This window comes from Ovis canadensis, chromosome 1 (assembly GCF_042477335.2).
Source record: "Ovis canadensis isolate MfBH-ARS-UI-01 breed Bighorn chromosome 1, ARS-UI_OviCan_v2, whole genome shotgun sequence".
NCBI lineage: Eukaryota > Metazoa > Chordata > Mammalia > Artiodactyla > Bovidae > Ovis > Ovis canadensis.
Window position 1 is genome coordinate 109,572,780 of NC_091245.1, and position 27,397 is coordinate 109,600,176.

Genomic DNA, 27,397 nt, shown 5'->3' on the forward strand with positions numbered 1-27,397 from the left:
GTTCTATGTATACATATAGTCAACTCTTTTAGATTCTTTTCCCATATAGGTCATTATAGAGTATTGAGTATATTCCTGTGCTATTTAGTAGATTCAAATTATCTATTTTATATGTCAGTTCAGTTCAGTTGCTCAGTCGTGTCTGACTCTTTGCACCCCATGTATTGCAGCACGCCAGGCCTCCCTGTCCATAACCAACTCCCTGAGTTCACTCAAACTCACGTCCATCGAGTTGGTGATGCTATCCAGCCATCTCATCCCCTGTCGTGCCCTTCTCCTCCTGCCCCAAATCCCTCTCAGCATCAGAGTCTTTTCCAATGAGTCAACTCTTCACGTAAGGTGGCCAAAGTAGTGGAGTTTCAGCTTTAGCATCATTCCCTCCTTCAAAAGCATCAATTCTTTGACTCTCAGCTTTCTTCACAGTGCAACTGTCACATCCATACGTGACCACTAGAAAAACCATAGCCTTGACTAGACGGACTTTGTTGGCAAAGTAATGTCTCTGCTTTTGAATATGCTATCTAGATAGTTCATAACTTTCCTTCCAAAGAGTAAGCGTCTTTTAATTTCATGGCTGCAGTCACTATCTGCAGTGATTTTGGAGCCCCCCAAAATAAAGTTTGACACTGTTTCCACTGTTTCCCCATCTATTTCCCATGAAGTGATGGAGCCAGATGCCATGATTTTCGTTTTCTGAATGTTGAGCTTTAAGCCAAATTTTTTGCTCTCCTCTTTCACTTTCATCAAGAGGCTTTTTAGTTCCTCTTCACTTTCTCCCATAAGGGTGGTGTCATCTGCATATCTGAGGTAATTGAGATTTCTTCTGGCTATCTTGATTCCAGCTTGTGTTTCTTCCAGTTCAGCGTTTCTCATGATATACTCTGCATATAAGTTAAATAAGCAGGGTGACAATATACAGCCTTGACATACTCCTTTTCTTATTTGGAACCACTCTCTTGTTCCATGTCTAGCTCTAACTGTTGTTTCCTGACCAGCATACAGGTTTCTCAAGAGGCAGATCAGGTGGTCTGGTATTCCCATCTCAGAATTTTCCACAGTTTATTGTGATCCACACAGTCAAAGGCTTTGGCAAAGTCAATAAAGCAGAAAAAGATGTTTTTTGGAATTCTCTTGCTTCTTCCATGATCCAGCAGATATTGGCAATTTGATCTCTGGTTCCTCTGCCTTTTCTAAAACCAGCTTGAACATCTGGAAGTTAACGGTTCATGTATTGCTGAAACCTGGCTTGGAGAATTTAGAGCATTACTTTACTAGTGTGTGAGATGAGTGCATTTGTGTGGTAGTTTGAGCATTCTTTGGCATTGCCTATCTTTGGGAGTGGAATGAAAACTGACCTTTTCCAGCCCTGTGGCCACTGCTGAGTTTTCCAAATTTGCTGGCATATTGAGTGCAACACTTTCACAAAATCATCTTTCAGGATTTGAAATAGCTCAATTGGAATTCCATCCCCTCCACCAGCTTTGTGCGTAGTGATGCTTTCTAAGGCCCACTTGACTTCACACTCCAGGATGTCTGGCTCTAGGTGAGTGATCACACCATCATGATTATCTTGGTCATGAAGATCTTTTTTGTACAGTTTTTCTGTGTATTCTTAGCAATATGTATATGTCAATCCCAATCTCCCAGATTATTCCTTCCCCTTTCACTTGGTGACAATGTTTGTTTTCTACATCTGTGACTCTATTTGCATCTTGGAAATATGTTCATTTTTACCATTTTTTTAGATTTCATATACAAGCAACATCGTATGCTGTCTCTGTCTACATTTCACTCAGTATGACAGTCTCGGGTCCATCCCTGCTGCTACAAATTACATTATTTTGCTCTTTTTTTTTTTTTTTTTTAATGGTTGAGCAGTATTCCACTCTACATATGGGCTACAAGACTTCGCTGGTGGCTCAGATGGTAAAGCAGCTGTCTGCAATGTGGGAGATCCAGGTTCGATCCCTGGTTTGGGAAGATCCCCTGGAGAAGGAAATGGCAATCAATTCCAATACTATTGCCTGGAAAATCCCACGGACAGAGGAGCCTGGTAGGCTATAGTCCATGGAGTCGTAAAGAGTCAGACACAACTGAACGACTTCACTTTCACCTTTTCTTTATCCATTCCCAACATAGAGATTTTTGTATGCTGTGTAGCCTTTTTATTGTTGTGGCCTGGACAGGCTGTAGAAGGACTTTCCTTCTAGTGTCCACTTGAGGCTTACTGTGCTAGGTTGCTGCTACTTAGGATGGTTTTGTCCAAGTGGCTATTTTTCATACAGATGAGTGTCCTAGGTCAGTTTCTAGTGAAACACACTCAGGTGTGTGCAGGAGGCTTGCTGGGGGTGCTCTCAGCAACAGCAGGACTGAGGAGAGGGTGAGGCTGAACTGTGCTGCAGATTCAGTAGAGGATCTAATTAAACTCACAGAGACTTCTGGAGCTAGGAGGACCCTTCAGAGACTTCCTAAAGCTAGGTAATGTGACGTACTTTTTACTCACATATTTGACATGTGCTTTTTACAAGGAAGGGATGTTCCCTTGGCCAAACCACCTCTTCCAGTAAAGGCAGTTTCTGGAGTGGAACATGTCTGTGAGCTGTCAGCAGCCGACACTCTTTGAGACTGAGAAAACATGCATGCTTATCTTGAAGGGGGTACACTGGTGGCTCCACAGCATCTGCTAGAGCAAGGGTGCATTTCTATGGAAGTAGAGATTTACATGCTAAGTCTTAAATAAACACACAGACCTCAAAAAGTCAGTGTTGAAAACACAGGCCACAAGGCAAATCTTAACAAAATGTGCATGAGATTCTATGAACAATGGCCTTCAATTAGGTTGCCTCTGTATGAATGGCTGAGGCAAAGAATCTGTTAAAGAAACCAGAGATTGTTAGATATGGGCTATTTTAAGAAATAAAATACTTAGGAATACACCTAGCTAAAGAAACTAAAGACCTATATATACAAAATTATAAAACACTGATGAAAAAAATCAAAGAGAACACTAATAGATGGAGAAATATACCATGGTCATGGATCGGAAGAATCAATATAGTGAAAATGAGTATGGTACCCAAAGCAATATACAGATTCAATGCAATCTCTATCAAGCTACCAGCGGTATTTTTCACAGAGCTAGAACAAATAATTTCACAATGTGAATGGAAATACAAAAACCTTGAATAGCCAAAGCATTCTTGAGAAAGAAGAATGGAACTGGAGGAAGCAACCTGCCTGACTTCAGGCTCTACCACAAAGCCACAGTCATCAAGACAGTATGGTACTGGCACAAGACAGACATATAGATCAGTGGAACAAAATAGAAAGCCCAGAGATAAATCCACACACCTATAGACACCTTATCTTTGACAAAGGCGGTAAGAATATACAATGGATTAAAGACAATCTCTTTAACAAGTGGTGCTGGGAAAACTGGTCAACCACTTGTAAAAGAATGAAACTAGAACACTTTCTAACACCATACACAAAAATAAACTCAAAATGGATTAAAGATCTAAATGTAAGACCAGAAACTATAAAACTCCTAGAGGAGAACATAGGCAAAACACTCTCTGACATAAATCACAGCAGGATCCTCTATGATCCACCTCCCAGAATTCTGGAAATAAAAGCAAAAATAAACAAATGAGATCTAATTAAACTTAAAAGCTTCTGCACAACAAAGGAAACTATAAGCAAGGTGAAAAGACAGCCTTTGGAATGGGAGAAAATAGTAGCAAATGAAGCAACTGACAAACAGCTAATCTCAAAAATATACAAGCAACTTATGCAGCTCAAGTCCAGAAAAATAAACGACCCAATCAAAAAATGAGCCAAAGAACTAAATAGACATTTCTCCAAAGAAGACATACAGATGGCTAACAAACACATGAAAAGATGCTCAACATCACTCATTATCAGAGAAATGCAAATCAAAATCACAATGAAGTACCATTTCACACCAGTCAGAATGGCTGCGATCCAAAAGACTACAAGCAATAAATGCTGGAGAGGGTGTGGAGGAAAGGGAACCCTCTTACACTGTTGGTGGGAATGCAAACTAGTACAGCCACTATGAAGAACAGTGTGGAGATTCCTTAAAAAATTGCAAATAGAACTGCCTTATGACCCAGCAATCCCACTGCTGGGCATACACACCGAGGAAACCAGAATTGAAAGGCACACGTGCACCCCAATGTTCATCGCAGCACTGTTTATAATAGCCAGGATATGGAAACAACTTAGATGTCCATCAGCAGATGAATGGATAAGATAGCTGTGGTACATATACACAATGGAGTATTACTCAGCCATTAAAAAGAATGCATTTGAATCAGTTCTAATGAGGTGGATGAAACTGGAGCCTATTATACAGAGTGAGGTAATCCAGAAAGAAAAACACCAATACAGTATACTAACACATATATATATGGAATTTAGAAAGATGGTAATGATAACCCTCTATGTGAGACAGCAAAAGAGACACATGTATAGAACGGAATTTTAGACTCTGTGGGAAAGGGAGAGTGTGGGATGATTTGGGAGAATGGCATTGAAACATGTAGACTATCATGTAAGAAATGAATTTCCAGTCTATGTTCGATACAGGATACAGGATGCTTAGGGCTGGTTCACGGGGAAGATCCAGAGAGATGACATGGGGTGGGATGTGGGAGGGGTGGTTCAGGATTGTAAACTCATGTACACCCATGGCGGATTCATGTCAAAGTATGGCAAAACCAATACAGTATTGTAAAGCAAAATAAAGTAAGAATAAAAATTATATAAAAATAGGTCATGGGTTGTATGTGGCCCATGGGCTGTATGTAGTTTTGCCAATTTTGTTGTAAAATTGAAAAAATACACTATTTAAGAGGTCACTGATGGCCTTGCCATGAAATTGAACACTCAGAAGACTAGCTTAGTGAACTAGAGTAGTAAAATATCCAAACTAACATACAGAGTAAAAAAGCGAACAGAGCAGTACGTGAGAGATATCGAAGATAGAGTCTACTTGACTAGTATGCATGAAGTACCTTTATGTAAAGGAAACTAGTGAAATTACAGCTGACTTAAACAGTAACTGTGGAAGCCAAACCAAGTGAAACATCTGTTGGTATGGAGAAAACAATACTGCCAATCCAGAATTTATCCAAACAAAAATATTGTTTAAAAATGAAGTTAAAATAAAGATATTTTCAAACAAAGTATGAATGCAAGTAGACAATACAGGAAATACTAAAGTCCCTGAGACTGAAAGATAGCATCAGAAGTGAAAGCAAGAAACCACAGAAAAACAAAGAACCTTGGCAATAATAAATCTGTAGATGCATATTAAAAAATACTGAATACCAAAATAAGATTAATAATTGTATGTCCAACATTTGCAAAAGATTAGTATATGATAAGAATAGCACAAAAAGCAGGAAAATGGTTAAAGGCACCAATCTATTGAAATGTAAGTGATAAAAGTCCAAATTTAATGTAGAGGCTAATGGATTAAGCATGCTATCCTTCATATTCTTCAATTTAAAAAAAAAGAAAAAAAAATTTAAAACAAAAACAAGTATAATATCATATATGAAATGAACCGCCAGTCCAGGTTTGATGCATTATACTGGATGCTTGGGGCTGGTGCACTGAGACGACCCAGAGGGATATTACGGGGAGGGAGGAGGTAGGGGGGTTCAGGATGGGGAACACGTGTATACCTGTGGTGGTTTCATGTTGATGTATGGCAAAACCAATACAATATTGTAAAGTAATTAACCTCCAATTTAAATAAATAAATATATATTAAAAAAATAAAACAGAAACAAAACCCAAATACTGAGAAATATAGAGACACAGCAAAATGAATACTTTTTCTTTAGAACAATACAGACAACAGATACAGGTTTACTAGCAACCTAGATAATGAAGTAATCATGCCCAGACTTTAAAATGAGTAGGATTAACACACTCAAGAAGGTAAAAACAAGATTGAGAGATTTGGCCGCTAATTGGAAGTTATATAGAGAGAAGCAAATGAAAATTCTGTAACAGAAAAATGAAATGATAGTAGCTAAAAAATGGATGAATATAATACCAGATAAGACCTCACTAAAGATGGAATTACTGAACTGGAAGATAGATTAGAAGAATATGTCTAGAATGAATTTTGAAGGAACAAAGGGTAGAAAATACAGAAAAGACAAAGTATGCAGCTGAGGAAATACCATATAAAGGTCAAAATATGCATAGCTGGTCACAAAGTGACTGAAGAGATGGAGAAAACGGTAGAGATGAAATAATGGTTGAGACCGCCCCAAAATAGAAAAATGGGATCAAGAATTTCAATGAAGAAGGAGAAAATGAACAACAACAACAAAAATGTCATAACAAGTGTTGTTCAGTCAGCAAGTCATATCCAACTGTTTGCGACCCCATGGACTGTAGTAGTTTAGGCTCCTCTGTCTTCCACTAGCTCCTGGAGTTCGTGTTGAGTCAATGATGCTATCCAACCATCTTATTCTGTGTCACCCCCGTCTACTCCTGCACTCAATCTTTAATGGCCTTCGGGTCTTTACCAATGAGTTGACTCTTCTCATCAGGTAGCCAAGGTGTTAGAGCTTCAACTTCAGCATCAGTCCTTCCAATGAATACTCAAGGCTGATTTTCTTTAGGATTAACAGTTTTTGACCTCCTGGCAGTCCAAGGAACTCTGACAAGTCTTGTCCAGCACCACAATTTGAAAGCATCAATTCTTCAGCACTCAGTCTTCTTTATGGTCCAACTCTCACATCTGTACATGACTACTGGAAAAATCATATGGACTGACCATATGGACCTTTGTTGGCAGAGTAATGTTTCTTTTCAACACACTGTCCAGATTTGTTATAGTTTTCCTTTCAAGGAGCAAGTGTTTCTTAGTTTCATGGCTGTACTCACTGTCTGCAGTGATCTGGAGTCTAAGGAAATAAAATCTGTCACTGCTTCCACTTTTCTCCCTTCTATTTGCCATGAAGAGATAGGTCCAGATGCCATGATCTTAATATTTTGAAAGCTGAATTTTAAGCCAGCTTTCTCACTCTCCTCTTTCCCTTTCATCTAGAGACTCCTTAGTTCCTCTTCATTTTAAGCCATTGGAGTGGTATCATCTACATATCTGAGGCTGTTGACATTTCACCTGGAAATCTTGGATTCCAACTTGTGATTCATCCAGCCTGGCATTTTGCATAATGTACTCTACATAGACATTAACAATATACAGGGTGACAGGGTGACAATATATAGCCTTTTCACTCTCCTTTCCCAATTTTGGACCAGTCCATTGTTCCATATCGAGTTCTAACTGTTTCTTCTTGATCTGCATACAGCTTTTTTTGGCATTGCCTTTCTTTGGGACTGGAATGAAAACTGACATTTTCCAGTCATGTAGATACTGCTGAGTTTTCCAAATTTGCTGGCATATTGAGTGCAGCCCTTTGACAGCATCATCTTTTAGGATTTGAAATAACTCAGCTGGAATTCCATCACCTCCACTAGCTTTGTTCGTAGTGATGCTTCCTAAGGCCCACTTGACTTCACATTCCAGGATGTCTGGCTGTAGATGAGTGATCACACCATCATGGTTATCTGGATCATCAAGGTCTTTTTTGTATAGTTTTTCTGTGTATTCTTCTCACTGTTTCTTAATGTCTTCTGCTTCGGTTAGATCCTTATCATTTCTGTACTTTATCATGCTGATCCTTGCATGAAATATTCCCTTGTTACCTCCAATTTTCTTGAAGAGATCTCTAATCTTTCTCATTCTATTGTTTTTCTCTAATTTTTGCATTGATCATTTAAGAAGGCCTTCTTATCTCTCTCTGCTTGCTATTCTCTGGAACTCTGCATTCAGTTGAGTATGTCTTTCCCTGTATCCCTTGCCTTTCACTTCTCTTCTTTCCTCAGGTATTTGTAAAGCCTCCTCAGACAACCACTTTGCCTTTTTGCATTTCTTTTTATTTGGGATGGTTTCGGTCTCTGCCTCTGTACAGTGTTACAAAGTTCCATCCAAACTTCTTTAGGCACTCGTCTACCAGATCTAATCTATGAATCTATTCATCACCTCCTGTGTATAATCATACCACGTACATCACAGTAAAACTGCTGCTGCTGCTAAGTCGCTTCAGTTGTGTCCAACTCTGTGCGGCAGCCCACCAGGCTCCCCATCTCTGGGATTCCCCAGGCAAGAACACTGGAGTAGGTTGTCATTTCCTTTCTCCACTGCATGAAAGTGAAAAGTGAAAGTGAAGTCGCTCAACCGTGTCCGACTCCCAGCGACCCCATTGACCGCAGCCTACCAGGCTCCTCTGCCCATGGGATTTTCCAGGCAAGAGTACTGGAGTGGGGTGCCATTGCTGAAAACCAAAAGCAAAGAAAATATTTTAAAAATAGCCAGAGACTAGAGAATGGTTTTCTATTACTAAACTAGCATTTGACTTCTCAAAGAAAACAATGGAGGCCAGAACTGCATGCAATACTGTTTTCAGAGTTCTAAGACAATGAAATTGAAAATCTAGGATTCTGTAGTCAATGAGACTATCCATCAAACCAAAGGTAAATACTGTTCTTATTTTTAGACAAGAGCAAACTGAAGCAATTTGTTATCAGAAAAGGAAATGTTGAAGCATATTCTTTAGGCAGAAAATACTACAGTGGGATAGAAAAACTAATTATGATGTTAAAATCAAAATAGTGGTTATGTTTAGGAATGAGAGATGCAGTAAGAAGTGACATATGGAGTCTTCCTAGGTACCAATGATATTCTAATTCCATAATATAGATGTGTTCTATTTGTGATATATCAATGAACTGTATGATTTGGTACATTTTTGAATGCTCAGTAAAAAGATTAAGAAAAGATAGGATGCTTTTTAAAAAATAAAATAAATTCTTCCTCCTTTTTTAAATTGAAGTATAGTTGATTTACAATGTTGTGTTAATTATTGTGGTACAAAAAGTGATTCAGTTATACATATATATGAAATATTAAAAATATTTATTATAAGATATTGAATATAGGTCTCTGGGCTATATAGCAGGACCTCATTTTATATAGAGAATGGAGCACTCCCTAAATAAAAGCTTACATCTGCTAACTCCAACCTCCCACTCCATCTCTCCACCTTGGCAGCTACAGTTTGTTCTCTATGTCCATGATTCTGTTTCTGCTTTGCAGATACATTCATTTCAGTCATTTTTAGATTCCACATGTAAGTGATATCATATGATGTTTGATTTTCTTTTTTTATGACTTACTTTACTTAGTATGGCAATCTCTAGTTCCTTCCATGTTGCTGCAAATGGCATTATTTCATTCCTTTTTAAGGCTTAGTGGTGTTCACCACTCAGCATAGTGACTACAGTGAGTATAGTCAGTATATATATATATATAGAGAGAGAGAGAGAGAGAAAAGATAGGAAGTTCTGAAACATCAATTGACATAATTTTTTCAATTGGTAAAAAATAACTAGATTCTGTTTTCTAAAATCCTATATATATTGCTTTATTATTATTTTAAAATTTATACTGAAAATCTTTTTATGATGAAAAAATTATCTAATAAAGGAAATGAGTAGATGATCAACAGAGTTATCATGTTAATAGCCAAAGGAAGCTAAAACTCCTTAACAATGTTTGAATACATAATAAACATTCAAAATGAAATATGATCAATTATGAAACTATAAGTGCTATGGGACTATGACTATTTTGAAAATATCGACATGCTATAAATGAATTTATCATATGCACGATTGAATGCTTGATAGGACAAAATCAAGCATTCAGAGCACCATCCAAGAAAATGTATTAGCATTCTCTTCATTTGGCAGATATTATGTAAATTATGCCAACACTATCAGTATGATAGAACATTTATGCAGAAGACTAACATTTACAACAAATAATATAGTAACACATTATTTAGGGGATGAAATAGGAAACCATTAATTAAAATTATGGTAGATGTTATAGATCAAGCAATTTTTAAATTTTTAAAATATTTATTTATTTGGCTGTACCAAGTCTTAGTTATGGCATGTGGGACCTAGTTCTCTGACCAGGGATTGAACCCAGGCCCCTTGCATTGGGAGCACAGAGTCTTAACCACTGGAGCACAAGGGAAGGCCGAATCAAGCAATTTTAAATAAGATAAGAAATGCTAAATATTTTCCACTAAGATTTAATGATATCATCTCAGATATGAGCCAGGTAAAACATAATTATTAGATTTATGTATTTATAAACACATAAAACTTTTGTGTGTGTGTGTGTGTGTGTGTGTGTGTGTGTGTTGAATAGCTAGCTTAGTACATGAGATGATTGGGAAGGAATTATATAAATCATACATAGCTACAAAAGCTGAATACAGACAAAAATGATTTGAAACATCAGGTATATGATAGTATCACCCTGTGTGGAAAATATAATTGACAAGCATCTTAAAATACTTAAAAAACTTTTGATGGCATTCTATATACTTTGACCTGTGCACAATAATTTTAAAATTTTAATAGCAAAAGATATAGTAAAAGCTTATTTTTATTATTATTATTATTTTTTTTACTAAAAACTATTCACTTTTATTAATTAGCATATTTAACACACAGTTGAAATAAAACCTTTTAAAACCCACTGTGTGATCCTTGATTAAAATACAAATTATAAGCGTAGAGAAAGATATTTGTTTTTCTGATACAATGACCTGAGAATTGTGATTTCTATGGTTTACAAAACAGAGGCTAGGAATCACTTAGTAAATTGACAAACCCTAATTATATGATTTTTTCAGGAAGGGTTTCCCATACATTTCTAGGTTATCACAGAAGATGTTTTTATTTCAATGTTGTCAACTAATATCCATGATTTCTGTTGATATTATAAATATGTCAATATTTTAGTTAACCATCACTGAGTTCTTACAAATCAAGTGATATAACTACTGAAAATTTGGAACAAACCTCTGTCTTACTTTAATACGTGGAAGAGTCCATCGTCACTTACATGATGTGACCTACAGGGATATTTGACATCAGTGACAAACATCTCCATTTAGATGTTCATTGTACATTTTACATTACTGTGTCTTTAATCTTCTAATGGAGATTAGATATAAATGGTTCCAACACAATATAGAAGGTCTTCTCTCATCTTTGAGGTAGCAACCATCAGAAAAAGTTTGAATACATACTAGAAACAAAGCCTAGCATGGAGTATTTGAGAGTTGAATTACATTCATTTTGGTTTTCAAATAATCTCAAATCATGTCAGTCTAAACAAGGATACAGTGCTAATAACTGCAACTTCTTAAACACCAACCGTTCATCTCATGATCCATACTAACATATCAATTTTCTACATGTTTTAACTACAGATTACTCTCTGCAGTAATTCTCCTTCAGAGTAACTTCAGAAAACAGGATTGATGAAATGCTTCCTAGTAAGCCGTCTCTGATATTTACTTAGATTTGAGTTTTGATTAAATACTTTTCTACATATTTATTACATCATTCCCATGTGTTTCTTGTATAAGCTCTCATGTTTTCTGGTGTATATTTAGGACAAATCTCTTCCATCACTTGTTTCATTACTAGGGTGTACTCTCAAATTGTCTAGTGAGATGACCACTCTGATTAAAGCCTTAACTACATTCCTTTCATTTGTAAGGTTTCTTTTCAGTATGAATTCTCTGATGTTTATGAAAACTTGAGCTCTGACGAAAGGCTTTGCCACATTCTTTACATGTATAAGGTTTCTCTCCAGTATGAATTCGCTCATGTTGAGTAAGGCTTGAACTTTGGGTAAAGGCTTTGCCACATTCCTTACATTTATAAGGTTTCTCTCCAGTATGGATTTGGCGATGTGGAATAAGGCTCGTAATTTTGATAAATCTTTTGCCACAATCCTTACATTTATAAGGCTTTTCTCTAGAATGAATTAACTGATGTTCAGTAAGACTTGAACAGCAAGTAAGGACTTCACTGCATTTGTTAAATTGGTCGGACTTCCCAGTATGAAGTCGCTGATGATGATTAAGACTTGAGTTCTGTTTAAAGGCTTTGCCACACTGTGTACATTTATAAGGCTTCTCTTCAGTGTGAACTCGCTGATGTCTAGTAAGACTTGAGCTACAGTTAAAGGCTTTGTCACATACCTTACATTTATAAGGTTTCTGGCCAGTATGGATTCGTTGATGTTGGGTAAGATCAGTGCCACGCATAAAGCCTTTACCACACTCTGTACATTTGAAAGGTTTCCTTCCTGAATGGATTTTCCTATGTCTCGGTAGATTGGATGAGTAAGTCAAGACTTTCCCACATATATCACACTTGTTCTCTTTCCGTGGATTCTGAATCCTCTGCTGTCGAGTAAGATCTGAAGACGGATCAGAAACTTTCCGGAGTGCTCCAAGTAATTCTCTCCTGCTGTTCCCCTTGCAATCTCCACGCATGGTCGCCATGCCTTGCAAAACTGAGGAAATCGAGGACTATCGGCTCACAGTTGGGCGAAAGGACGCCAAATCTGGGTGTATTGCTGTTGTCTCTATTCCCCTTACATCCTGAGGATCCCTCATTTTCTCCAGAAAGGTGACCTGAGAAGCTGCCATTTCCTCCTCTTCTTCTTCCTGCTCTGTGTCTTCTCTGGGGATATTATGTTGCAAACTCATAACTACATGTTGAGAAAATACCTTTCCTGCACGCTCGTTGCAGACCACCCCTGCGAGTTCTTCTCCTTTCTTCTTGTGTTATAGAGAGCAGACTGCAGAACAATTCATGAGAGACAATAATGGACCTGCCAACTGGGCTACCAGACCCAGGCTCTCTAGTAAAAGCTTATTTTTAAATAGTCTTAAAAATATCATACAAGAATGGTACTATCACTTTTCAGTTTCTAAAACGGCACTTGAATGTATTGAAAATATAAATAAATATAAAATGAAAATAATTGTTAAATACAAGATGAGGTGCTAATGTCATCATAGGATTAAGAATGCAATTTGTGGTCATCTTCAATACTTCTTTGGAAATTTTGAAGATATTGATAAAATTATGGGTTTTTAGAAAACAGGCCAAATGTATACTTCTAAAAATATCCTTTAAATTGATGGATTTAGTAGTTGTTTGGCTTTATATTCAGTAAATTGATACCATAAAGAGAATGATATTATATTCCTAATCCAATGCACTTAATTCCTCCCAAACTTCAGGGGATTAAGGCATTCTTTAAAGAAAAAATAAAATGATATGTCCAAAAGAAGATATTATGAATATTAATAAATTATAATATAAATTTATATACATATAATTCATATGTAATATATAAAAATTATATACAAAATATATAATTTGTGTAAAATTATATAGTTTATAATATAATTATAAAATATTGAGTCTAAATCTTACAATGTAAAATCAGTTTTTTCTTTGCATGATAGTGTGGGACTCTAAAAAATGATCATGGCAAGGTGAAACCAAGCAAAAAGACTTAAATTATCAATGGGAAAATTAGGATCATTCTATCATCTTTAAAATTTTTTGTCAAAGCATTCAAAATTTTCCTATTGTTGGTTATAGATACACAGTTGATCCTTGAACAATGTGGGGGTTGAGGTCATGAAATCTGTGTAAACTATGCAGAGGCTGGCCCTCTGTATCTGTGGAGTGTGTAGTGCTGTAGTACATATTTATTGATAAGAATACATGTAAAAGCAGACTCACATAGTTTAAAACCATGGTGTTCAAGGGTCAACTGTATAGAGAAGTTGAAAAAAATAGTAACACTAGTATTACTTTAGCACATTGTCACTGAAAACACTGAAACAGAGAAAAATAGTGAAAACACTGAAAAGAGACTGTGGTGCTGGAGGAGACTCTTGAGAGTCCCGTGGACAACAAGGAGATCAAAAGGAAATCCTTTTTGATTTGAAGTCAAAAGTCAATCCTAAAGGAAATCAACCCTGAATATTCATTGGAAGCACTGATGCCAAAGCTGAAGCTCCAGTACTTTGGCCACGTGATAAGAGCCAACTCAGGTGAAAAAGACCCTGATGCTCATCAAGACTGAAGGGAAAAGGAGAAGGCAGCAGAGGATGAGCTGGTTGGATGGCATCACCAACTCAGTGAGCATGAGTCTGAGCAAACTCGGGGATATAGTGAAGGACGGGAAAGCCTGACATGCTGCAGCCCATGGGGTTTCAAAGACCTGGACGTGACTGAATGAGTGAGCAACAGCAGCAGCACTGAAAGCGGTAGAAATGCCCAGAATTTAAATGTTTTATTTTCTTGTAAATATTTATCTATAGCAATTTTAGCCATGCTTGCCTTACTCTCCTCATATCACTTATAGATATGGAATATCTTTTCTAGGCCTTGGTGAACTTTCATAATTCCTTCTAAGAATGGATCAGTTTCCAATTAACACTGACTTTTTGATACATTGAGGGTTCCTCAAATGTGAAATTTTCTGTAGGCATCACTTAATCTGGGACACCTTCGTCCTTTTCACACTGTTATTTTCCTCATTGATGTTCATAAGTTTGCCTTCACTAAGTTCCTTTAGGCTCATATCTATAATTTCTCATCCAGTGGTGGTATCAACATTCCCCAGGTCTGCTATATCTCCTATGGCTTCATTTAGATTCAATTCAAATCTCACTTCTGGCATTTTCATTTTCATCTATGTTGGCTGATTTCTTTTTTCTATTTTTGTCCATATAAATGTCACATGGATTTATTATTGGAATACAAGGAAATAATGTAGGTACAACTGACTCTGAAACAATCTGGAGTTAGGGGACCAACTCTTTAAGCAGTTGAAAATCCATGTATAACTTCCCAGTTGGCCCTCCCAAATCACAGTTCTACACGTGCAGATTCAACTGACCTCTGGTCATGTAGTACTGTAGACTGTATTAAGTGAAAAAAAAAAAGAGTCACCTCTAAGTGGACTCATGTAGCTCAAATCACATTATTCAAGCGCCAGCTGTACACAATTTGCTATCTGTGCATGGAATTAATAGTCACTGACGAGCTTTGAAAGAAGTGTTGTGATTGATCATTGATGGCATTGGTTACTGATTGCACATTTATTGTTTCCACTGTCTTTCATAGAATGAAGAGCTACTAGTAAAGTTGTGCTTTATTCAATTACTAGTATTTAATATATTGTGGCAACTGAAATTTGAGCCATGTTGTTGGGGATTTGGCATTATTTAAATAAACCATGGTAACTGAAACCTTTATATATTGAAATTGCATAAAGCAAGGACAGCATATATTAGAAAAAAAGAAGACTGTGTTGGTCATGAATCCCTAGAATTCAGTTCTGTGTTTACTTTTGCTGAGTGAACAGTCTGAAACCTTTAAAAGAATTAGCTATTAGTTACTTAATATTTAAAAGACACAACAGAAAGGACAATAACTTTTTATTTTAAAAGGCTGACAAACAAGGATATATTGTACAACACAGAGAGTATAGCCAATATCTTATAATAACTACAAATGGAGTATAACATATAGAAGTTCTGAATCACTGTATCATATGCCTGTGATTTATACACAGTTTTATGTAAACTGTACTTCAGTTTTTAAAAAAGCTGAAAAAATACCAGAAGTAATATATCATCCAAAGAAATAAGAAAATTAAAAAATTATCATCTTACTTAGAGAGCATGGCAAAGTAATTCAGTCTGTTGTCTAGCATCAGCTGATCAGAATAGATTTTCTTTCTTAATTACTTGTTTAGAAAAGGTTTTGTGCATTCTGTGCATGCTCAGTCACTTCAATCATGTCCACCTCTTTGCATACCCATGAGCTGTAGCCCACCAGGCTCCTCTGTCCATGCGATTCTCCAGGCAAGAAAACTGGAGTGGGTTGCCATGCCCTCCTCCAGGGCATCCTCCCAACCCAGAGGTCGAACCCACATCTCTTACATCTCCCGTATTGGCAGGCAGGTTCCTTACCTCTAGTGTCACCTGTGCATTCTGCGGATTTGGGCGAGTGTATAGTGGCATATGGGATTCCCAAGTGGCACTAGTGGTAAAGCACCTGCCTGCCAATGTAGGAGACATAGAGACATGGGTTTGATCTCTGGGTGGGGAAGATATTAAATTCTTAGATTGGGCATTAAAAATTAAATAGATATTTTCAATGCCAAACTCATGTTAGCAAACCTGTGATTAAGAACTTTCATAAGAATAATTTAAAAATTTTCTAGGCAGAGCACAAGGCAGCTATGTTTTCTTATTATTTCCCTGTTCATATGGGTGGATTTTCTTTTTTTCCTAATCCAGTTTCACTGAGGGTGTAGTAAAAAGTCCCATGCATGTGTGCATGCCAAGCTACTTCATTTGTGTCCAACTTTTTGTGACCTTACAGACTGTAGCCCTTGAGGTTCCTCTATCCGTGGGATTCTCTAAGGAAGAATACTGGATTGGGTTGCCATGCCCTCCTCCAGGGGATCTTCCCAACCCAGGGATCAAAAGCACGTCTCTTATGTTTTGTGCATTGGCAGGTGGGTTCTTTACTACTAGCCCTACCTGGGAAGCCCCCAAAAGTCCCATGACAACTTGCCTTTTGGGAGGGGGTGATCTCAAGACATTGTCTCCTCACTCATGTGGCTATTATAGACATAAGTCTTGGGAACCAACTCATGAAAATGACCTGGGAAGCCTAAATGTCAGCTTCCATTTCCCACTCTTATTTTCAATGTCTTATTTGAGTTCCTTCTTAAAGATTTTATACATCTTGTGAGGTCAGCATATGCATGTATTAATAATTTACAAAGCTATAGCTTACCTGATATACCTCTGAGTTGTGGTAGTGTTTTCTTGTTTATTTCTTGGCTTTTGTTTTGCAAAAAAAGCATTTTACCTGTTGTTAATATATTTACAGAAGGAAAACTTAAGGTCCAGTGAGAAGGCAATGCTTTAGGTTTCAAAATTTAGCCAAGGTGGTGGGCAGCACTTAAAATGAATGAATAGGGAAGAGTGGTGATAAAAGAGAGAAGAGACCCAGGGGACTCAGCTTAAAGGTAAATAGAGAATATCATAGAACCATAGAAAAGAGGTCCAGAAGGTAGAGAAAGAAAAGACTATGTAAGTAAAAGTAAGTGTCAATACAAACCAAGTCAAAAAATGTTAGAGTTGAAGCAGAATTGGAGAATGTCAAATTCTTTTAGTCCAGTCATTTTACAGTGGGAGAAATTGAGACCCTGGGCAATAATCCATGTATTCTAGTAAGAAGTTTATCCTGGATCTCAGGGTGGTACCCTTCCCACTGCTGTAGATGTGAGAGGCAGGAGGACCCAGAACAGAAGCGGAGACTGCTGCTGGGAGCCAGGAAGGGGAGAGAATCACTTGAAGAAGTGCTGATGGGGAAATGAAAGACCAGTAAAAGGCATGTGTTATGGGAGGCAGTGTGGTTTCTTGAGCAGGGAAGTGGTCAGAGGGTGAGGTTTCTGCTGGCACAGAGGGGATGATGGCATAGAGTGTGACACTGTGGGGTGGGCACACAACAGTGGAGTGCTGAGGACAGTGATCTCTAGTGGTTAAACAACCCACTGATGTGAGCTTGGTGGAGGGCCAGGTAAGAGCCCAGGCAAAGGTGAGCGTGAGGAAACTTAGAGGCTAGGCATCCGTGGGGCGAGAAGAGGGAGCCTGGGAAGGCTGGTGACAGAGGAAGAGCACTGGATCCACCACGATGGGCAAGGACCCTCAGGCAGGATGCATTCTTTTAATATTTATTTACTTATGTGGCTACCTTGGTTCTTCCTTGTGGCATGTGGGTCTTCACTGCATCATGTGGGATATTTTGTTGCTGTGCATGCCTCTCTAGTTGTGGTGTGTGGGCTTAGTTGCTCTGCAAGATGTGGGATCTTAGTTCCCTGATCATGGATAGAACACATGTCTCCTGCATTGCAAGGTGGGTTCTTAACCACTGGACCACCAGGGAAGTCCCAGGTTGGACTTTAATCAGGATGTCCCATCCATATCAGTTTACTCTATGGGAATCATGTGTGTCTAGAGAGCTTATATAACCACCTCCTTCTTTCCCTGTTGCACTTCATACAGATTTCAGACTCTTGGATATATGTTCATAAACGTTCCCTGATATAGTCTGTCGGTTTCCCTTCTTGCACATCTCACTCTTTTCACCTCCTCAACTGTAGGGAACTAGGTTTAAAGAAGGTTGAGAAGTGCTTGCAAATGAGACTCTCAACCAGGGCTGGACATTCTTGCAAACGAGATGTTCTGCCCAGTGTAGGGAACTAGGTTTAAAGAAGGTTGAGAAGTGCTTGCAAACGAGACTCTCAACCAGGGCTGGACATTCTTGCAAACGAGATGTTCTGCCCAGTGTAGGGAACTAGGTTTAAAGAAGGTTGAGAAGTGCTTGCAAACGAGACTCTCAACCAGGGCTGAACATTCTTGCAAACGAGATGTTCTGCCCAGTGTAGGGAACTAGGTTTAAAGAAGGTGGAAAACTAAAAATTATAAAAATAAATAAATAAATAAATAAAGAAGGTTGAGAAGTGCTTGCAAACGAGACTCTCAACCAGGGCTGGACATTCTTGCAAACGAGATGTTCTGCCCAGTGTAGGGAACTAGGTTTAAGGAAGATTGAAAAGTGCTTGCTAACGAGACTGTCAACCAGGGCTGAACATTCTTGCAAACGAGATGTTCAGCTAAAAATCCTGTTTGTTCCCATGGGAAAAGAACATTGCTTACACACAAGGATGTTTCTCTGATTCCTCAAAAGGAACAGACCTTGGGACAAAACGGATTCTAAGTTGATAAGGAAGTTCCCCAAAACAAAGTCTTAGCTGCAGTAAATAAGCCAAGGTGAAGGTTATCTCGCCCTGCTCCTGCGCACTGTATAGTCTCTGAATCATAGTGCTTGGCAGCTTGCCCTGTAGGGGGTTGTGCAAAAGATATAAAATAAAGCAGCTGGAAGAAGCAAGTGTTAAAATATAAAGATTTAAACCACTCTGCAGTGTTGGTGTTTCATTCCATCGCCGGCACTCAACCCTTTTTGTTGGGTAATGATACATTAATGTAGGAACCTTTGTGTATAAAACTGATATATATAGGAGCTTGGATTATTTTTTATGAAATTAAATGAGCTATTAATAGCATGAGCTTGACATCATGAAGTTTGCTTTTTTTTGTAGCAATGATGACCATAGTGCTGAAAAGGTAGAGAGAGGGTTTGGATTGCATTGTCTAGATAAGGGGTTGTGGCCTTGACCTGGGTCACATGTGATGAAAGCAGAGCTAAATGATAGTGAGGTTAGAGAGGGGCATATTTTATAGATTATGGAGACAAATGCCATGGTGACTGTGAGGAGGAAAGGAGAGATACATTTTCAAAAAATGCAGGTTTCTAGGTTTCTGTTTGAATGAGTGGATGGACATTGTCATGTCAGGGGGTAGAGCTGATACCATCTTATTTCCCCTAAATATTTTTTTTTCTTATTCCTATTCTTTCCCATGACAATAGAGTGAATTAGTTCATTGGTGACTCCAGGACAGAAACTGGGTTTGTGATATATTTCAACAGCTTCTTCCTACTCTTTGTCTCTGGAGCCAAGCTGCTCTCAGAAGTGTCAGCTCTGGTCTCTCCTCCATCCCCTGACTTGATCAGAAACAGACCCTTAGGCTTGTAGATTTTCCAGAATTGCCTGGACTAGATGAGTGTATTAGTCTGTCTAGGCTGCATAGCAAAACACACAACCTGGGTTACATAAAACCACAGACATTTTTTCACAATTCTTGAGAAGTCTGGTGAAGGTTCTCCTTTTGGCTTGCTTATAGACAGCTACCTTTTTGATATGTCCTCATGTGTCCTTTCCTCAGTGTATGTGGTGAGCGGGGGGTGGGGGATAGGAGAAAGAGAGAGAAAGGGAAAGAGAGAGAGGGAGAGAGAGAAGGTGAGAGTTCTCTGGTGTCTCTTCTTAAAAGTTCCCACACTCAGGACATTATTTAGCCTCACTTATCAATACTTTCTTAGAGGCTTCATTTTTAAATATAGCCATACAGGAAGTTAGGGCTTCAACATATGGATTTTGGGGCTTGAACAAAAACAGTTTATAAGAGTGAGTAAGTCCACTTCAATTTTCAGTGCCAGCAAGATTACTTGGATTACACACTTAAGGAAACTTCTGTAGGAAGTTTATCAGAAATTAAATTGACAATTTGATCCACACATCTTATCCTCTCTATCTGTATCTCATTTGGTTCTGAATTCAGGAGAAGGGAAAGAATACTGGTTACTGGGTTCTATAATATGGCAACAGAGCAGGACCCTGCAAGGCCTTTCTGGGAACAAACCCAGTGTTCTCTGCTTTTGTCTGTAGAAAAGCTTTCCCCTCCTAGTCCTTCTCTGAATTCCCAAGGGCAAACTTAATTGGAGAAGTGAGGAAATGCAGAAACAAAGGGAAGTAGTCAAGCATGACAAGATGATATTATAGTTTAGCTACAAAACAAAGTCAACAACCTTTAATTCCTCCTCAAGGGATATAGATAATATTCCAAACCATATCCGTGTGCTATTTGCAGGTGCTAAAACCTTTGTCAGGTGAAAGAAGTTAACTGCAGGCTGACCACCAACAGGTAAATCCCAGACTAGTTAGAACCAGAGGTTGATGATTTTCACTGCTGAAATACTACCCAGTTACCTCATCATCAACCCGTCAGAAGGGTGTGCACAAGCTGATCATGCACCTGGAGACCTTCGCCTTCATTCAGTCTTTAAAAAATCTTTCCTTGAAAGCCTTCAGTGAGTTCAGGTATTTCGAGCATGAGTTTCCCATTCTCCTTGCTTGGTCCCATGCTGGGCACCTTGCAATAAATGCTGTATTTTCCTTCACCATCACTCAATGTCAGTAGATTGATTTTACTGTTAGTTGGACAAGTGGACCCAAGTTTGGTTTGGTAACAATATTAACCAGTAAAGCTAGTTGTGCTGCAGTTATAAGTAAATCTGAGAATCTTAGCAGCTCTAGACAACAAAGTATATTTCTCCTGCAGCAAACCTCATGTAGGCCAGACAGCCCTTTTTTCCTGTATCTGCCATCTGTAAGAGGTGACTGTTGGGGTCCTTTAGTGGACTGGAACCTGATGGTCCAGAGTTGATGGTAAGAAAGTGAAAGAGAAAGAGGCTGATATTCCCTGGTTAATGCAGAGAACCAATAAAGACCTTGACACAGGGCTTGCATCGCTCACAAAGGCACAGGGCACCCTCTCCAGGGGGTCTTGGAAGTTCTGGCAGGAGAGTGAGCATGACGGGTTTCTATGCTCCAAAGTATTAGCCAGAGAGAGAGAGGGAGAAAAAGAAAGAAAGAAAGACACAGGAACCCAAGCTCTGATGGAGCAAAGATGCTTTGATGATCATTCTGTGAGTATATATAGGCTGTTGTACAAGAAATTTCTTTCGACAATGATAAAGATCAGAAAACCAAACAGACAGCAACTGTTACCAAGGGAACAAGGGATTAATATTGGTCACAAGGTCAGGAGACAATCCATATCTCAAGAAAGAGGATCGAGACGAAGCAGTTTTGTTGTAAAGAGAATGTTTACTGAAGGAGATTCAAGCCTGTCTCATATAATGACCTCAGTCCTGGGAGTGGCTTGCTGTTCCACTGATAAGGAACAGACGATTTATGAGAAACAGCATGCAGGAATCCTCCTGTTAAGCATTCCCTAACAGGTGACCTCCAGGATGGCACTGCATGGCAAGATGATCAGCTCCATTGCCTACATGGTCAGGCCTGGAGGAAGCTACATCTCCAGCACACTGCATTTCATTGCTCAGAACTCAGTAACATGGCCTTGAGTCAATCACAAGAGAGAAAAACAGAGGCATTTTAAGAACAGGTTACTAGGTAAAAAATATGGTTAACGTGTAGCATTATATCAGCTATAGCTTCCTAAAATCTCAAACCAAGTGCTTGCTAATGACAAGAAGATTCAATAAAGATGAGATCTTGTGCTTGTGAGTGATTTGGGTGGGGCTTAAATTGTGTTTGGTTCTTGGAGGAGTTTGAGGTCAAAGAGGTTGCCAAATATCTGTATCCAGAAGTCAAGGAAAGCATGGAAACAACCCCATGTCAAGTTGCCCCTCCCATTGTTCTTGCTGAGGTTCAGGTTGTTCTTTGAATAACTTTTGTTCCATATCTTTGGCGATTTTCTAGAAATCTAAAGTTGGTTATTTTGAAAATTTTGTCCAACTATTATTATCAATATTTGGAGAAAGGACTTGCTGAGCTTCTAACTCTGAGATTCAGGATGTCCTGGTCCACATAGACATTTAATAACATGATAGATTGAACAAACAGGAGTTTTAACTCCTAAAAATTAAAGCTAAATGCAACAAGGAGCATAACTGTTTATCAAGTTTGTAACACACCAGAAGTCAGGGTGATTTAAAGCATAAAAATTTATTTGTCTCCAGGGGATACATTGTAGAGTAAGAAAACAAATCTTAAATTACCCCACATCATAGTTTTGGTGGTAGGGTTTCTATTGTTGTTCTATGACTATCGTGTGTATATAGGCTAGTGAGATAGAGTGTACAGTGGGACAGGGAGATAGTATAGAGTATAGTGTATAGCAAAATTAGGTGAGTACATTTGTGTTGATTCCCTGGGAACCAGGATTTTCTTTGTGGAGAAGAGTAGTTGATATGAGATGGATAAATAAAACTCTGTAGTTTTAAACTTGAAGTATATATAAAAGTATAAAATATATTTATTGCAAGTATAACTTAAAAATCATAATATTTAAACTTTAGAAAAAGGTCCTAGCCACTTGAAAACCCCTCAAACCAATGCTTAGGACCCAGATTATGGTTTCCACATATTATTTTCCCATTGAAAGTCACCAAAGCATCTTGGAGAAATGGCTAATTTCTAGTTTGGGGTAGGAAGTTTCTACAGGAGTCTGGAACAACTTTGCTGTACCAGAAGGTAAAGGGAAGCTCAATGATAAAGGCATGTTGAAAGGATTCATAAGTGACTGGCTTTAAAAGGCTCCCATGTCACAGCTGGGACAGTTTGAACCTCAAGAAAAACAATGGCCAGGATTGATTCAAATATTTTTAATATGCTGAAATATGATTGTTCAATAATGCAAAAACTTACCCATTGTTCTCCTAGGAAGCTGTATAAGCAATTCATTCTCTCGAAAATTGGTGAATATATGGAAAGAATCAAGTACTCATTCTGCCTTTTTTTTTTTTTTTACCTCAGGGTAATGAGATAGTTATTTAAAATTAAACTTTTTAAGAAATACTCTAACTTAGAAGACATGATACATTCACACATACCCTACAAAGTACCAGATCTAGGTAAGCTGTTTTTGAGGTGTGTTCAGGGACACTTGCTTCCTCCTGACATGAGTTCAAAGCTATTTTTTTACCAACACCAAGATGTTATTTGAGTGTATATTGTTTTCCAGAGACTATAGGACATCAGATCGTATTTGGGAACAGATATGAAAATATAGCTGTGTTCTTCTAAGTCAGATGTTCAAGAGAACTGCAAAAAGCATTTAAAAATTCTCTATTACTATTAGTTTATTTTTACTTTGAATAGCTAATAATGTATATTTTAAAATGTTAATTTTTACCCCTAATATAGTATGCATCTATTAGATAAGTATGTATCTATCCACCTATTTAAAATTCCATCCCTCACACACTGCTTGTGGGAATGTAAGATTGTACAGGTGCTATGGAAAACTGAATATTACACAAAATTAGACACTGAGGTAATCATTTCACTCAGCAATTCCACTTCTAGGTGTAATACCCATAATGACTGAAAACAGATGTTCAAAGAAATATTTGTACATGGAGGTACATAGAAGCACTGTTCACAATCAGTTCAGTTCAGTTCAGTTCAGTTCAGTCATTCATCTCAGAAACCTGTCCTCGATATCTCCTGGGTGTCCTCGATGCAGGGAAAGCAGAACTGCAGAAGCAAGGTTAGTCTTGTCCTCTCCCCAAGACTTTTCTATTTTACCTCCCACCACCTTCCTTAAATTCAAAAGAGGAGAACATCTAAGTTGAGAGGTATTTAATCAATAAATGATCTGATTCCCATAGGAGTGGAAGAGGCAACTATCCATATTTGTGTTTTCAAATCCCCAGGCTCTGGATTAGAGTCATAATCTGACATTCTTACTGCTCCTTCCTACCCCAGTGAAGCCTAAGGCCTGGCTGTCCAGTGGCCCCACTCCTGGGCCTGGCCGCCTACTGCTGGTGTGCCATGTCTCAGGATTCTACCCAAAACCTGTGTGGGTGATGTGGATGAGAGGTGAGCAGGAGCAGCTTGGCACTCAGCAAGGAGACATCATGCCCAGTGCTGACTGGACTTGGTATCTCCGAGTAGCCCTGGATGTAGCGGCTGGGGAGGCGGCTGGCCTGAGTTGCTGAGTGAAGCACAGCAGTCTAGGAGACAGGGACATCATCCTGTACTGGGGTGAGAAGGAACTGGAGCCCAACTGGGGATGGGAGGAGGTGGTCTTCAAGAACAGAGGGCACTCCTGAGGAAGGGTAGAGACTTGATGGATGAGCTAAGGAGAGAGGAAAGAGGGGGGGAAGAAAGAGTGATGGAGGAAGAGGTAGGAAGGAAGAGACAAAGAGAGAGAGAGTTTGAGATTCATTTCTGGGATTCCAGTGCCAGAGGAATGAAAATAGCTGAACTAAGGCAGGCAATAGGTAAGAATGAAGGACTATAAACTGGGTGGGATGGGGCAAGAAGAACAGACTGTGGGTGGCTGTGAGAATATGACATCTGGGAATATGAGAAACGGAATCAGAGATGTCCAATCATCAAAAGCAGGTAAGCACGAAAGTGGGTGTGGACACCTGGGTGGGCAAGAAGGCCTGGAGAACCAGAGAATGGGTTTGAAGTGATATCCCTTTGTCTTCTCCCAATTGCCAGGACACCCTGCATCCATTGGCTCGATACTTGTGGCAATAATAGTGCCCTCCTTGATCCTTTCTATATGCCTTGCATTATGGTTTTGGAGACGCTGGTGAGTTTTCATTTTTTAATCTTTCTTTTCTGTCTATCGTTTTATTTTTTCCCTCTGTTTTATCTATTAATATTATGCCTTTTTAGCCTTAATATTTCCACAGAAACATTAAACCACTTTCCCCAATACTTGCTCCCTCACACCCTGGCAACCACCATCTTACTTTCTGTCTATTTGAATCTCTACACTCTAGGTATCTTCTAGAAGTGGAATCATTTGCCTTTTTGTGAATGGTTATTACATTTAGCATTTTTGTCCTCATAATTCATTCATGCGGTGATCTGTGTTAGAATTCCTTTCCTGTTAAAGATTGTTTTGTTTACCTGTTGATCTCTCAACAGACACTTGGGTTAATTCAACAGTCACTTTTTGCCTGTTGTGAATAATGCTGCTATGAACATAGTGGACAAATATCTCTTAAGTTGAGCATTTTTTTTGCTTGTGTTCTTAACAGGTCATATCAGAATATCTCATGAGCCCTGAATGTCTCCTTTTCCATTAGGAATAAGTATCCAGGAACCCTGAAACTCAAGTTGTCAGCCTAGTAATCAATCTCATCATATTTTATCAAATAATCATCACATTTGATCAAATAATTGTTTCTGTAGGTTGTAAGATAAATCATAATTTATACACTAGCAGAAACATAAATGAAAATTGTTATGAGACAATATCACTAGCAGGATCCACTCAGATTTCATAGGTGTGATTTGTGAGAAAAAACATACCTTGGAATAAATGAAATGATGTACACAACTTCATGGTGACATGCCTTTGACTTCTTATTTAAAACTTTTTTTGCTTCTGCTGAAATATCATTTTTCAAGTTGAACTAACTGTAATTATGCTGAGATAAATGTATTTGCAGAGCTGCTGAGCATTTTAAACAAAATGTCTCCATCTTGGCCTGGATGATTTTCTGCCTATAATGGTTAGGTGACCAGCTTGTTTCTCCAGAAAGCCTTCCTTAGTGCTACAGTGGAAGTAACCTTCCCTTGACTGGTATCTTGCATAGATCCACTTTACTCATACCCAGAACACTATGGTTCTTATTGTTTTTCTTTTCTTTCTACCTATAAGCTCCTTGAGAGAAGAGCTTGCTCATGGTGGATCTCTGGCCCAAATCATGTTTTTGTGTGTAGTGTTTTTATTGTTATTCTAAAGCTATCTTGTGTGTATAGGCTGGTGAGATATGGCGTGTAGTGAGACTGGTGGATAGTATGGGATATAGCATATAGTGGGTTTAAGTGAGTACATAATTGTGTTGATTCAAAGGAAACTAGGATTTTTCTATGTGGAAAAGCTGATGTGAGGAAATGAGTAAAACTCTGTAGTTTTAAACTTGAATTGCAAGTATAAATAAAAAATCATAATATGAAGACTTAAAAAAAGGTCCTGGCCACTTAAAAAACCCTAAAATGAAGGCTTAGAACTCAGATTAAGGCTTTCACATAGTATTTTCCCACTACAAGGAACCAAAGTACCTTGGAGAAATGGCTGATTTCTAGTTTGGAGCAGGAAGTTTCTCCAAGAGTCTGGAACACCTTTGCCATACCAGAGGAAAAGGAAAGCTCAATGATAAATGTATGATAAAAGGATTCATAAGCACCTGGGTTGAAAAACCTCCCATATCATAATTGGGACAGTTTGAGTCTCAAGAGAAACAATGGCTAGGATTTCATGTTGTTATTTAATAGCTAAGTTGTGCCAAATCTCTGTGACTCCATGGACTGCAGCATGCCAGGCTTCAGTGTCCTTCACGGTCACCTGGAGATTGCTCAAATTCATGTCCATTGAATCAGTGAAGCTATCTAATCATCTCATTCTCTGCCACTCCCTTCTCCTTTTGCCTTCCATCTTTCCCAGCATCAGAGTCTTTTCCAATTCATCAGCTCCTTCCATCAGGTGGCCAAAGTGCTGCAGCTTCAGCTTCATCATCATCAGTCTATCCAATGAATATTCAGGGTTGACTTCCTTTAAGACTGACTGATTTGATCTCCTTGCAGTCAAAGGAACTCTCAAGAGTCTTATTCAGCCCTTCAGTTAGAAAACACCAATTCTTTGTCACTCAGCCTTCTGAACAGTCCAACTCTTACATTTGTACATTGCCGTTGTTGTTCAGTCTCTCAGTCCTGTCTGACTCATTGTGACCTCATGGACTGCAGCACACCAGGCTTCCCTGTTCATCACAAATCTGGAGTTTGCTCAAACTCATGTCCATTTAATCAGTGATGCTATCCAATCATCTCATCCTGTGTTGCCCCTTTCTCCTCTTGCTCTCAATCTTTCCCAGCATCAGGGTCCTTTCCAATGAGTCGACTCTTCAC

At 38.5% G+C, this 27,397-nt stretch overlaps 1 protein-coding gene across 1 annotated transcript; it reads right to left on the reverse strand.

Moving 5' to 3' along the window:
* Positions 1-11,621: 11,621 nt before the first annotated feature.
* Positions 11,622-12,491, reverse strand: LOC138437287 (zinc finger protein 85-like). The gene is given in 1 exon segment (XM_069584328.1): positions 11,622-12,491. A coding segment is annotated over 1 exon segment (870 nt).
* Positions 12,492-27,397: the final 14,906 nt, after the last annotated feature.